The 14,451-nt window shown below is 39.5% G+C and overlaps 1 protein-coding gene across 1 annotated transcript in view; it reads left to right on the plus strand.

Annotated features, from left to right (window-relative positions):
• The window catches only part of IL1RAPL2 (interleukin 1 receptor accessory protein-like 2), a 391,710-nt gene that overhangs the window by 363,226 nt on the left and 14,033 nt on the right, over positions 1–14,451 (plus strand). Inside the window, exons 6-8 of the mRNA XM_009330996.1 lie at positions 852–981; positions 7,861–8,006; positions 13,650–13,793. Of these exons, the coding sequence (XP_009329271.1) occupies positions 852–981; positions 7,861–8,006; positions 13,650–13,793 (420 nt within the window). The remainder of the gene's footprint in view (positions 1–851; positions 982–7,860; positions 8,007–13,649; positions 13,794–14,451) is intronic.

The following is a 14,451-nucleotide window of genomic DNA, read 5'->3' on the forward strand; positions in this document are numbered from 1 at the left end:
TAAGTTGGTGACTCCACAGCTGCTTTGTAACCTGGACCACCTATGCTGGGTAAAATAGGCAAAGAGAAGTGGGTGCAGCAGCTGTATTTGCATACTAAGGGAATGAGCATGCTTATCTTGAATTTCCTGGCTTGTTTGGGGGTTTTTTTGTTCTTTTTTTTTTTGTCTTCTGCAGGCAGACGACCATCTGTCCTGGCAGTGTAAGCACAGTCCTGGACTAGCTAGTACAGCTAAAGCTGTAGCCAAACAAAAACCCACCTAAATGCTGAATTCTTGGAGAGAAAAGAAATCTGCTTACTTTACAAGTTTTATTTTCTTTCTTTTGGAAGTATTTTTGCAGAGCTGAAAGGGAGAGTTCTTTATTGCTTGAGTAATGCTTCGAAGGTTGGCCCTTTGCCAAAAGCCTGTTGACAGTAACATAAGTGTTGTTGGTGCTCACTGGCATCATGTATTACTTGGGGATCTTTAAAAGCTCTCTGAACAGCTTACCAAGACTTCATTAACATTTGATTTCTATCTAAGCGAGGAAGAAATTATTGTGTCTTTTTTATGGGTGGATAGGCAGCAGTAAGCAAGTTCAGTGATTTACCTGCCTCTTAGGGCACACTCCCCAGTCCTGGTAGAGATCCCAGGAGTCTGACAAAGAAGTCATCTCTTTCTTTTTAACAACCAATCTGATATCACCTTATGTTGCCACCATTTCCATACCTTCTCATTGTTCATGTAGTATCTTTCTGGGAAAAATGAAATTATGGATAACCTCAGAGTTTCATTTCACAGCTATTTCCTGTAGATGCAAATCAACATCACCCTTTTTCGTGTCTAACCCTCTCTTTTCTTCTTGTCCTCAGGAAACCCGCTGACTGTGGCCTGCAAAGCTTTCTTTGGATTCAGTGGAGAATCAGGCCCCATGATCTACTGGATGAAAGGGGAAAAATTCATAGAAGAATTAGAAGGTCACATTAAAGAAGGCGAAGTCAGGTACTTTTTTGAGTATTTACTGTTGAAAACATGGTATATCCCAAAAGCGTGTTGGGTTTTTTTAAAGAGGTTTTTAATTGGAAGTGGAAATAGTTTTCTGTCTAAAGAGTGATGAATGACTTGGAACCAGGGCAGCGTGAGTTGTTCCCTCTCCTTTCTAGCGAATCTATGCGCCTGAAAATCTGTTATCAAATTCCCCTGATGGTAGCTGAAATGTCTGAGTGTTCTGGGGTTGATTTTAGCCTGCGTGGGAATGATGCTGTCCACTGCAGCTGCCCCTTGTGGCAGCCCTTGGCGAGATAACGTTCATTTCGGCATCAGTGTTAATCTTAAAGATGAATGGTCTCCTGTCAAAGTCACCACACTTTTTCTCTTCTACTGAATGTGTTGTCTGCCTGTGATATAGCTCTCAGCATGCCCTAACCAGGGCTTTCAAAGAGCAGCATTTGTTCCTCCATGCTTAATGCTTAAGGGAGAGAAGGAGATTGCTGTGTGAGGATGTCTGATACCCAACTTGTGCTTGGCCTGTTCCAGATGCTGGTTATTATTTGCTGTACCAGTTGTAAGGAAAACACTTGTATCCCCATGAACTTTAATGGAATTTGCACCTAATGGCATCTTCTTGTTTTCCTTGTTTAATAATTACCTGATTAATAGCTCTTTGAGCAAAGACTAGGCTATGGTTATACTATGGACAACGTGGTCCCAGCTCCTATAGATACGATGAATATAAAGAAAGCCAAGGTCTTTGCACCTTCCATTGCACATTTTATTGGTCTCATTTCTGAGCTGTTTGTTTCTTGTAAAAGTGATTTGGGAGAGCAGGCAGGCAGAGAGATTCCTTTGCTTTATTACTTGATCAATAATTTGAATTTCAGCAGTTAAAATATCTTCTAGTTATTAAGATATACTAAAATAACTGACCTAACATTGCACCTTAATTGCACACAGATGAAATTTATCATACATTGCCAGAATGGCTTTAAGTGTACAGTTCTCTTTTGGGCTCCTGACCGCAAAATACAATTATTGGAAACATCTGCCATTGCAGGTAATCAGCATTTAACAACACTGTGTCCTCTCTGGTGTATATATATGGACAGAGTGATTTTGGTCATGTTCTTCCTCTGCATCAGAAGGACAATTTGAGGTTTGTATTTAAAGAGCTCTCTCAGCTCTAGCACAGTTCAAAACTTTTCCTTTATATGCATTTGTTAGTGAAACTGAGTTTGAAAAAGCTGTATTTGTCCTTCATTGTGCTATCTCATTACACATGCACGTTTCAAATTAATTTTGTGGCAACTCCCTTTTCTCACTCCGTTAAAATGCTTTGACTCAGTTTACAGACCCGTCACAATTCAGTGAATCTTCTCTTCAACAAAGCTGCTTATCACGTACCTAATCTCCTGTACATCATAGCCAGCATTAAAAACATAGCATTTACCAAAACCTACTGCATCATTACCAGCAGTGCCACAGTCCATCCCTTTTTTCATTTAGAAGTAGCTATGGCAACTGCAGTAGTAACTTTTTGCAAATGATTTTTCCACAGTAACAGCTCTTGTTTCTGTGTCTCATTACAGGTATGCTGCTTCAGGGAAACTAAGCAGCACTAACTGTTCTGTCAGTGCCCTGAGCCAGCCCACATCTTCTACCTAGTTGTATTTACTGATGTATTTCAAAAAATGTCATGTATGTTTCAAATTTGATAAGCCACAGTGAACTTGCTGGTTAGATGCTTTTCCCATCAGTTTCCTTCTATATGAAATTATCAGCATGTTTCTGTTAATGTTGGGAAACTACAAGTAATTGGGAATTGTTACAACCGGACCAAGATCCTCCATGGGTTGTTCTTTTGGCAAATATCTAACATTTTAACTCTGCGTCCCTTGACTTAATTCACAAATTTAGTAGCACTCTGAATTTTTGGTGCTGTCCTTACCCTGGACTGTACCCATCCATTGTGTTGCTGGATTTGCTGTATATGATGAGAATTTAGGTTTGCAGATCAATGCAGTGTGGGAGTACAAAACATCCATCCCTAGTTTGCATCCTCTAGCATGCATAGTTACCAGTCAATTAGTCTGCTTTTATGAAAGCACTGAAATAAGGATGCACATGACTTGAGCATTTCTGTTAAAATCAAACCCGTGGAACTGTTTTTCTGGTAAGCAGACTTCACCATGAGTAATATATGTGTAGCTCTGGGCTTCTCATTATTTATTAGACCTTGTTACAGAGCCTCATAATAAAAAGTAACTAATCAGCATTGCAGGACTCAGAGGTGATGACCCCCTCTCTAACCTGCCTCCTTGCCTTCCCTTGAATTAAGATCCCCAAATGTTAGACATGCATAGGGGGAAAAGGAGAAAGAGGCTTTGCTTGCCAGGTGGGTTTTTCACAGCAGTAATAAAAACGTCATGTAAATTGAACCGGGGCTATTAAAGAAGGAATCGGAGTCTTTAAGCCTGCCTGCAGAGTTGTCGGTTGTACCTAGTTATCAAAGGAGCCCACAGCAAATTTCAACACCGTCTCTCTGCCATGGCAAAGGAGTATTTTCAGGCATAAATCTTACTCTCCCAGCCACCTATGAGTTCCTTCTTTTTCTTCTTCAGACAACACTGCAGAACAGTTTGCAGGTGCCTCATAATGCTTAGCTTGTAGAGCATGTTTGTCCTTTTTTTTTTCCTCTCTCCTCCAGTTTTAAAGTGGAAATAGTTTAACTCGTTCTAGAGGCATGAAAAGAAGAGAAAGGAGACATTTTAACTGCAGCCTTATTTCTTCCTACTGATTAATTTAACATTCTGCCTTTTCACCCAGAGAAGTCAACTGATGGTTGCAAAACGCTCAGACAAGATGAGGATGTTGTATTCTGTTGGGGGGATGCTGAGGGAGGGAGGCAGAATTACCATCACTGCCTGGCTAATGTGCTGGGTACATTGCAGAGAAGTATGGAAATGACAGCCCTCTCCTGAAAAGCTTATACTATTCGAGTAGACAATTTCTGGGCAGAGAATGAGAAACATGGTGCAGGAAAGTGAGAGGGAAGATCGCTGTGCCATGTTCTTAGTTGAACTACTTTACTTTGGAGAGGTACTTGTGTACACACACATCTGTCCTTTCGTCTACAGACTATTGTTAAGGACTAGGAAGAAGGGACTAGATTTCATATCCCTGTTCACAGTCCAGATCCTCAACTATATAAAGAATAAAAGTTTCCTTTTTGATAAGTCCCAACTCGCATGCAGGTTAGTAAAGGTTTGGAATTAATGCCTTAGTCTTGCAAAGAGAGCCAGCTGAAGCTTTCTTACGGCCTTTACATCTATAATCATACAAAGCCTGAAAATTTTAGGAAAATGTGGTGGTTTCAAAGGAAAAGTATTTTAACTTCAGATTCAACTTAGTGCATAAATGCATTGGAAAAATATGACAAAAGATTTGAAAAAATGGAAACATTGGATACTTTTCAAAGAAAATATTTGTATTCTGAAATGATACTTTTGTTTTTAATTCATACTTTCTTAACTGAAAAATAATCAGTAGACAAAATGTTTTGTTTCAGATGAAATAAAATGCTTCATCTTGAACAAAAAGAAAGCACTGGGTATTTTTTTTACTTCATCCACCTCTTCTCTCCCTCCCTCCATCCTGTTTGTTGTGAGTTGTCAAGCACCATTGATTTACCTGTGTATTCAATGATGTAATTACTCTTACAGTTTGTTCATTGGACCAGAAGAAAGAGCCATTATTTTCTCAACTTGTGGCAGCTGGCATGTGTTGGCAGTGTTGCTGGCAAAGTTTCCCCCAACTCAGATAGGGACAGAGCTTCATCTTCTGGGTGTGCAGTAAATACTGTGGCAGCTTTAAAGTCTTGTTTCTTGATACTGTATTCCTTTTCTTCCCCAAAAATATTGTGCTCAACGTTCTCTGAACCAACTACAAAATGCAATCAATTAAAGGCTGCACACATATTAAAAGAATGTAGGTGACCAACTGTGTATTTCTGTGGCAATAATGAATCATTAGCTGTAGAGTACTGGTTAAAAGAAAAAAAGAGAAAAAAAAAAACTTGGTTTGAGCAACCAAAACCATTAATTAAGAGTGCAAACCTTACCAGCATAATGTTTAAGTGTCTGTCAGCATTTTCATGATAGATCCCATTCTAAAGAGTTCTCTTCCTAAAGATTGCAATTAGCATGAAAATAAGTGAAAAAAAATTCTCAGTCAAAATGCGTATTCTTTTTTATGAAAGCTCCTTTTTAGCTGATCACGTATTATTTAAATTTAGGTTAAGGGTCGAGTATTTTATTTTAAATAGATTCAGAATAATAGTTTATTTTATCTTAATTGTAATCTTTCTTCATTTTTTTTCTGCATAAAATATGCTGATTATACTAAACACAAGACAATCTGAACATTCACACAGTGCTCCAGATCAGTGTCCAGATATCTTCTCTGTTAATGGTTTTATTTGTACTTTGCAGCATGATTTGTAGGCCAAAATTGGTGGACCATATTGTTTACCAACAGAGAAGAAAGACTTCTCCAATTTTAAAATATTTGGCTATATATACATATGGAATATTAATAGGTAAATGAGAATTGATTTATCTGACCCCCTGTTGTGGTTTAACCTGGCAGGCAGCTAAACACCACACAGCCATTCGCTCGCTTCCCCCCCGCAGTGGGATGGGGAAGAGAATCGGGGGGAAAAAAAAGTAAAATTCGTGGGCTGAGATAAAGACAGTTTAATAGGACAGAAAAGGAAGGGAATGTAATAATAATAATAATAATGATAAAAGAATATACAAAACAAGTGATGCACAATGGAATTGCTCACCACCCGCCGACCGATGCCCAGCCCATCCCCGAGCAGCGGCCCCCCCAGCCAGTTTCCCCCAGTTTATGTACTGAGCATGACGTCCCATGGTATGGAATGTCCCTTTGGCCAGTTTGGGGCAGCTGTCCTGGCTGTGCCCCCTCCCAGCTTCTTGTGCACCTCCAGCCTTCTCAGTCGGTAGAGCATGGGAAGCTGAAAAGTCCTTGACTAGTGTAAGCACTGCTCAGCAACAACTAAAACATCGGTGTGAATAATCAACATTATTCTCTTATTCTCATACTAAATCCAAAACACAGCACTGTGCCAGCTACTAGGAAAAAAATTAACTCTATCCCAGCTGAAACCAGGACACCCCCAATGATTTAGACTGATTTGAGTCTGCAAACAGATCAGGCTCTCTTTTCTGAGAGGTTTCTTTTCTGCCCAGAAATTATGCAAATTCAACCTTTCTTGCATTATTTTCAGCACTTGGACTCAGGGCCAGAATAAAAAAGAATGCAAAAATACACGATAAATGGGAGTGAATTTGCAAAACAGATGCAATCCAAGTTTCCAAATGCAACACAGATGCCTGTTCTTAAACTAATGTTTTTCCACTTGCTTTTTTGCAAGTTACACAGCCATAGTGAAAGAGGCTGAACTGTTGTGGATGCTCTGGTACGTCTTCTGAGTTCTGTCAGATCACACAAGCCTTTAAAGGCTATGTGCTGTATGAAATCTTACTGTAAATATGTGGTTTATAGCAGTCAGACTTGCATTTTTGATTGTCTTGTGCAATGCCTTCATACTTCACTTCTAATTTGTTTTCAAATTTGGAGTTCCACGTTTGTTATATGAAATTATGTACATAAGAAAATGTGTGTGTGCATTGGAAACCCCAAAACAACTTTGGTTTGTAATAGAGAAGTTTGGGATTTGTTGTTGTTACTGAAAAATTTTAAGCTCTCCAGAAGCAGTTTCCATCCAGCGCAACAGCGCTCTGGTTAATTACTTTGTGCCCAATTGCCTCCCTTCAGTCTCTGGAGAAAATATTTCTTTTTCTGTGAACCTGGATCTTATTTATACCTTTACCTCTTTGTGCCGTATGCTATCTTTTCAGCGAAAAGACTCACTGAAGTACTACGTGCAATGGTGAGTTCACAGGCGACTGCGAGGGCATCACACGTTTTGTATTTATACCCTTACACATTCTGCAGCAGTATGCTAACAGGATCAAATGAATCTGGTAGATTTTACTTGACGTTACATTTCCTTGTTCAAAGGACTGGTAACTTTTTCTTGAGCAACTGATAAGAAGTCTTTTGAGAGAATAGGGCATTGTATTTTTAGACTTAATGTCAGCATCAGAAAACACTTGCATTTACTTTGCATTCTTTTTAATGTTCACATTAGAACTAGGACATGAAAAGACTGTACCTCTGGCCTGAAAGTCTGCTAGAACTTTCTATTCCCTTTGTGGGGATTTTGCATGTCTCCTCTGTCCTCTCAAAGGAGCAGAGAGCTCTTGTTCTTGACACTGTTCCCTTTTAAAGTCAGGATCTAGCCCCAAAAAACAGAGGAAAATTCCACAGAGTAGCACAGCTCCTTTCATTGGTTTTCCAGACTGCATTAAAATGTATCACAATACTCAGCCTTTAAAATACTGCCTTATAATTTGCCCAGCGATGACTCAGTAATGCGTATTTACTCCTCTGGAAAGTGAGTATTTATTGCTTCTTTTAAAAGAAACATTGTTTTTAGCATTTAATTCTGGTGGAGCCGAGGTAAACAAGCCACATGCAACCATTGCACTCGTAGCCACTCTTCCTGCACTTGATTCAGCTCCTCGCTACAGACATGGTGAGAGAAAAAGGCTTTTGGTTGTCATGAAAGATGCCTCTGAATTCTCTTTCAGGCAACTCGAGTCTCCTTCCAAGTCCTTCTCCAGCAGTGAAGGAAACCAGGAACACTGTGTATCTTGTGCTGACAAATCATGGTTCTTTTGGGAATCTTCCACCTGTATTAATTCAGTTAAGCAAAGACTGTATCCTTCCTTTCAGACTCCTCAGAGAACATCTTGGAGAAAAAGAAGTTGAATTGACATTGATCTTTGATGCTGTAGAGGAGGCAGACCTGGCCAACTATACGTGTCATGTGGAAAACAGAAACGGACGGAAACATGCCAGTGTTCTTTTGCGCAAGAAAGGTAATTCTCTTTATTTAATTATCTGTACTCTCACCTGCCTCAGCAGCAACAGGTCAGCCAGTAGCAAAGGTCCTGCTGACCTCTGAGCCAGGCTGGACTCCTGTGTGCCTACTTGGAGCTGAAGTATGTTTGTGTTACAGCTTCAGTTTACTGTTTGTGAAAAAAATTCATGAATTGTTCTTTAGTCTCTAATGAATCAGCCTTGCAGGTGATGCACTTGCCTGGAATACAGTCACCCATAAAGCACCAATATAATCAGTGGAAGTAGTTTGGTCTAAACAACCTATGAATTTGACCCAGAGTTGACTGACTAGACCAGAGGTAATTGTGTGATGGAGTTAAAATGTGCATTTCTTAGAATAGGTACCTCAGCAGCGAGGTCAGATGTTCTCATATTTCTCCACTTCCTGGCTTTGCTGTTTAAATTGAAAGCTTTAAGCAGTTGCCACGCATTTTGATTTCTAGCTGCATTGGGAATGAAAACATTGCAATGGGAGCTACAAATCAATGGAGAATTACGCCATCATGGTTGCTTTGCTTGGTACTGTACCTGGAAGTGGGAATACCGCTACTGATGAGTTATCTGTAGCAGAAAGGAAACCATTTGGGTTTGAAGGTTCCAAATTGAAAGGTGCTACTATGTTCTGCTGTTTGTAGAAGTCATTATCATAAGGAGTGTAACAGTATCTCATTACAGTTCTTATGTTGTTTGTTCAATCACCTGTCCTATTCATAAGTAGGGTGACATTTAAATTTGATGGTGATCTCTCTAAGATACAGTGTATTAGGTAGTACAAAAGCTATAAGCCATTAACTGTTGGGAAAGCAAAGGAAGGTTACACACTCGGGTAAAGCCGTAATGTGAAACCTCAGAGCCTTCAGTGCAGGAGATTGACTAAAGAGCTAATACATTGTCCAGATCTCTGCCATTATTCTTGGCAGTAAATTAATTTACCAAAAGAGGAGAAGAAGAAATGTTTTCACGAGGCACACCTGCAAGTGCTGTTCCAGTCCTTTGTGTGCTTTCAGACCACTAAGGCAAAGGACGTGCTTCTCAGCAGATTGTGGATTGTAGTGTTAGTGTCAGTTAAAAAAGCCAGTGCTCTCCATCGCCACACTCGCAGCAAAACCCCACAAAAGTGTCACCCTTTGGAGAAGGTTTAAATATACTATTAGTACCTGAGCGTGCTGCAGATTGACCTCTGAGCCTAGGGTAGACATGACCATGGGACAGATGAACTAAGGGTCAGGTGGAAGAATAGGAAGACCGGCCAAGGCCTTTATAGATGGAGCACCACAGTTCTGGAAAACATCCATAGTCATTGGTTCACCTAAAGGCATGCTGGATGCTAAGTGCTGTGTTTCATGGCTATGATCTGTATAAAATGAAAGGTGAGGGAGGGGTAGTATTGGGACAAAAAAGGGCTACTAGGGAGAGGAAACTCTTGAGTCAATGTCCTCTTTTTTTGCTATTCGTTTATGTGACCCACAGGCTATATGTGTGAAAGTACAGTATGCAATCCTGTTAAAATCAGTTGAATCAAGTCCTGCTTACAGAGTTTCCTCTAGACATGAGAGTTTTATGTCCTCCCAGAAAGAAGGGCATAATCTAGGTTATATTTTAGGCTAAGTGATAAGAACAAAACACAGTGCGGAAGGTGCAAACCACTCTGAGAAACAAGGGCCTGCAGTTGTGATGTGGAACACACATGAATGTATATTCAACGTCTAAATCAACAGGATGTCACAACTTTAAGGAATCTGGTCATCATGATGAAGGATTAGCCTTTTTAGTGCAAAAAGCGTTCTACCTTTCCATCCACTGAACCTAATAAATATACAACTGATAGTAAGTATATCTATGTTGACACTGTTAAATGTTCAGCTGTGTTGCATATATTAGAATAACAAGCTAGGTTTATTTATAACAAGAAAATGCAGACATTTCAGAGCTCTGCTGAAATTATGGAAGAAGCACTGCTGAATACAGAATTTGGAGGTGGAAAGGATCACTTCTCAGCTACTATTTCATTTCTCTCTGCACTGTGGCTGTAGAAAGCTTATATTCCCCTCAGGCATTCTCAATAGTTGATTTTCAAGCTATTAAAGTGTCATTTAAAATAACCACAGTATTTTCACTGTGTCCTTTGACTGCCTGTCCCATTGTCCTTTTTGTTATTTATTAAGTTCTTACAAATACTTGACCAAACTTTTCCTTTCTGCAACTTGATATAATTACCTCTTATCCTAGCTTCCTCCAGCTTGGATTTGACCGTAGAGTATTCATGAGCCAGGAAACACTACTGTATTTACTGACCTGTGACAAGATTTAGGGTAGGACTGGTGGAAAGCTGTTGACCAGCATGCTTTGTGCGTGTCAAAGAAGGGATCGTGGATTCCTATTGTAATGTGCTGCAGCTTTCCAGATGCTGGGGCACTTGGGAAAGGCAAAGAGGAAGCACAGATCTCTCAGCCAGAGAAATCCCGCTCCCTCCAAAGTCTTACCTGCTAAGGGCTGCGTTATCCCTGTTCGGCAAGCGGTGCTTGTAGCTCTGTTTTGTCTCCAGATTGTCACAGTGCTGTGGGTTATGTCTGCCCTCTGTTCAAAGGTGTGATTGCAGCACATCAGGTGTACAGGCGCTAGCATAAGTCATGAGTCCTGTTAAACTAGGAAGGCTTGGATAAAAAACCAGGACTAAACCCCAAATCCAAGTTATAGCTGTAGTATAAGCGTTTCTAGAGTTAGTTCTTGTTTTGACATCAGGTGGTTATTTTCAAGCACATACTTTGCTTTAAGGAAGAAAAAGGAACTGTTCAAATATTTAAGGTAAAATATGTTGAAGTCTTTTGCTGTATTAGTGGTATGGTCCTCACAAATGCTTTCGGAGAATACAGGAGTGCTGTCTGTACAGCACCAGTGTACTGATAGCCCCAGAGCATGCATCATCATTTAGGGTTTTTTTTTTTTTTTTTTTTTGACTGAAAAAGAACCAAATCCAGTTTCAAACACTCAAAGCTACCAATGGAAAGACAGAATCAGGCATGCTCCTGAGGCCTGAATACCCCTGCCTGCTATCACATTCTTCTTTACTGGCTTAATTCAAGACCACATTGTTATTTGCTTGCAAGTAGTTCAAAAATAAGTTCTGGACAATCCTGGGTTTGGTTTTCTTTTTTTTCTCCATGCTGTCCTAGCATGTTTGGTGCTCAAATTACATGGAAACACAATATACACCCACTTGTCCCTTAGTTGTGGAAATAGATCAGGATTCCCTTCAAATGAATATGAAAACAGTTCAGTATTTTAGTGATTGAAGTCTACATAGTCTATAATATAACTGTCCTGGAACATGAATAAATTGTCAGAAACTGCAGAATAAAATTAAGCCGTGCTTTTAGTGGAAAGAAGCAGTGAATTTGGATAAAAGTAAATATTATAATTATGTTTGCTCACCATTTATTTCAAGGAGGCTGCCTTTATTCAAGACATGCAGGAAACTGATTTTTGGGGTTTTTTTGATACTGATATAGTACTAAATGATGAGGAACCTTCTAAAATATATTTGTCTCTCATTTATTAGGTGTTAATGAGACTTTTAGTGTTTTAAAGACCATAATCCTCTGTGATACGTATTGGCTAAGTCCTTCTACATTATTTTACATTAGAAACTATCAGAATATTATTTACTAATTTTCAGTCACTATTATAGCACAAAGCCCAGATTCAATTCCTTTCCTAATGTTGGGTGTGCTGCCTTCCCTATTGACCTCAGTGAAGACCACTTGAGGAGTAAGGCATTAATCAGGGGCAGAGACTAAGAGCTGGAATAGGCAAGAAAACTGAACATTCTGGGTTTTTTTTCCATTGCCTCCACCTTGGAATGGAAATAAGGAGCCCAAAAGCCTTGGCTTTCTGCCGCCTTACATCTGGATTCTAGGAGAGTTTATGGGGCAGTAGGACAAATACAGGAGACGCAAAAGCAGATCGATTCTGCCTTTTGAGCTGGAGTTTGTGTTTTTGCTCGACACCCTGCCATTCCCCCTGCAAGTGAACACAAGTCTGTGCTCCTTTGTGGGCTGCAGGTGATCAAGGCTCAGCATATTCTCTTCTTCCAAGCTGGCAACTTTGCCATCATCTCACTTTCCTAGCAAAAAAGAGTCAGTACAACAAAAAAATAGTTTTTTCCCTGAAAAGTTATTTTAACCAACTCTCTTCTCTATTTGACTAGATTTATCCCCAGAGCATATGCTAACTTTATCATGCAGTATAATAAAAGTCCCATGAATTCCCTGTATTCTCAGAGAGATTAAATAGCTATTATAATAGACTTTTCCCATCTATTAGTCCATGACTTCTTACCAGACAGACATCAGAGGAACTGTAAACTGGGAATAGTTTGACATCTGATGTTAATTATTGAAATAGAAGGCATGGTGAGGCAAGAATAACCCCAAAAGATACACAACTAATTTGCTTTTTATCTTGAAAATGACACAAATGACATACCAGTAATTTTTTCTGACCTAAGTTTCTGAAGCGTAAAGATCATAAAAAGTTTGTCTTGCCTATATTACAGTTTTTACATCTTCACGTTGTATTTATCACAGCAGCAAATAACTTCATGACGTCTTATCTAAACTAATACAGGCTGTTAGAGGTAGTTATTGTCAAATTGTCATCTTTTGTCTTTTATAGCTAAGTAATATGCCAAGTGGTGTTATGAGCAATATTGTATTCAGAGGACATTTCAGGCTAAAGAGCAATACTGTTAACGTTAGTGTCTTACATCAGGTAGAGCACTGGACTGGTATTCAAGGTTTTTTATCCCATTCTGGCACTGGTTTGCTGAACCACCTTGAACATGTTGCTTCACTTTTCTGTGCCTCTGTTTCCCCAGCTGTAAAAGATGGATAATTGCATTTGGATGAATTTGTGAAGTTCTTTGAGGCAGACTGCTTGTGATGTTCCCTAACAAATCATCCCAGTAGGAAATTTTAACTAGCACTAGTTCCCATTAAAGTATAATGTGTAGTAAACAACCATGTGAGAACTCCATTAGTAGCCATCACAACTCGAACAAAGTGGCTCTTAGCAGGCTGATGTGCACTCCTGGCTTCTCAGTTATCTTGGGCATTCTGGATGCTCAATTCATTCTCCAGTGATTCAGCTGAAGTCCTGGCTTCGCAGGTCACATCAGCTCATCCACTGGCTTCATAAATAAAACCAAAGTTTAATACTATTTGGGGGCCTAGAGCCTCTGAAATAGGGTACAATATGTCTAGTATATCTATTCTCACATGCTGCATACAGCATTTGATGCACTCTGCCAATACAGAAGTTTCAAACTCCACAAGCTCATTAAAAGTTGATTAATCCGCCATCTAAAATCACTACATAATTCCCTTGTAGAAGAATTACGATTATAGCCTCAAATGCATTCTGGATGGTGATTTCAGATGGGAAGTAGATGGAGTAAATGGGTAAAGTTAAGTAATAGGTAATGAACAAAAAAATTAGGTATCCTTAATGTTACAGTGGTTATAATTGGAAGCTGCACAATTTTATGTGGAATTGTACAGTGGATTAGAGCAAATAAAGCTCGGAAAGATCATAACCTTTTTGTCTTTCCTTGCTAATTTTAGATTTGATCTACAAAATAGAGCTTGCTGGAGGACTGGGAGCCATCCTTCTTCTGCTTATTTTGCTCGTGACCATCTATAAGTGCTACAACATAGAGTTAATGCTGTTCTACAGACAGAACTTTGGAGGAGACGAAGCAGCTGATGGTAAGCAGTTGCTCAGGAAACTCGATATATGCAATGGAAATATTTCAGAGACCCAAAGTGATGAAAATTCCAGATTGAAATGAATCCCAAAAGATACCTGCTGCCAGCTTAAGTTCAAACTACGGAGCACCCAACAGTGTAAAGCCCTAAGACTTTCTCCCAAAGCCCCATGAAATCAATGGGTCTTTTCACTGAAATGTCGCTGGGCCACGCCATAAGCAAATGGGAGTCAGAAGAATTGTTCATGAGTCTGTTATAGAGGCTTGAATGTCATTTGTGAACTGATTCCTCAGGAGAACTCTTCACGTTCATGTGTCCCAGTGCCACATATGCCCAGGATCACTTCTCCTGAGATCCGTACTGTATGTGGGCAGCCCTTTCACCAGATATTTTTCATTAAACATTTCCACTGAATTGTTTTCAGGCTTCCAACTAACTCCAGTAACTAGTGAGAGGTGATTGTTGTTGAGGCTAACTAGTTACCTCAGTTAATTGGGAGATTGTAAACAACTTAGTAGAAATGTACAGCTTGCCTGGAGAGTATGTTTAGGAATAAACTAGGCTGCTTTTCAGTGTTCTTCCCCCCCTTCCCTCTCACTAGCATATATTCTGTTTGGTACCTAAAGCTAAACATGTATTTTTAAATTGAAGTTTTTAT

This window comes from Pygoscelis adeliae, unplaced genomic scaffold, assembly GCF_000699105.1.
Source record: "Pygoscelis adeliae isolate BGI_AS28 unplaced genomic scaffold, ASM69910v1 Scaffold100, whole genome shotgun sequence".
Taxonomy (NCBI): Eukaryota; Metazoa; Chordata; class Aves; order Sphenisciformes; family Spheniscidae; genus Pygoscelis; species Pygoscelis adeliae.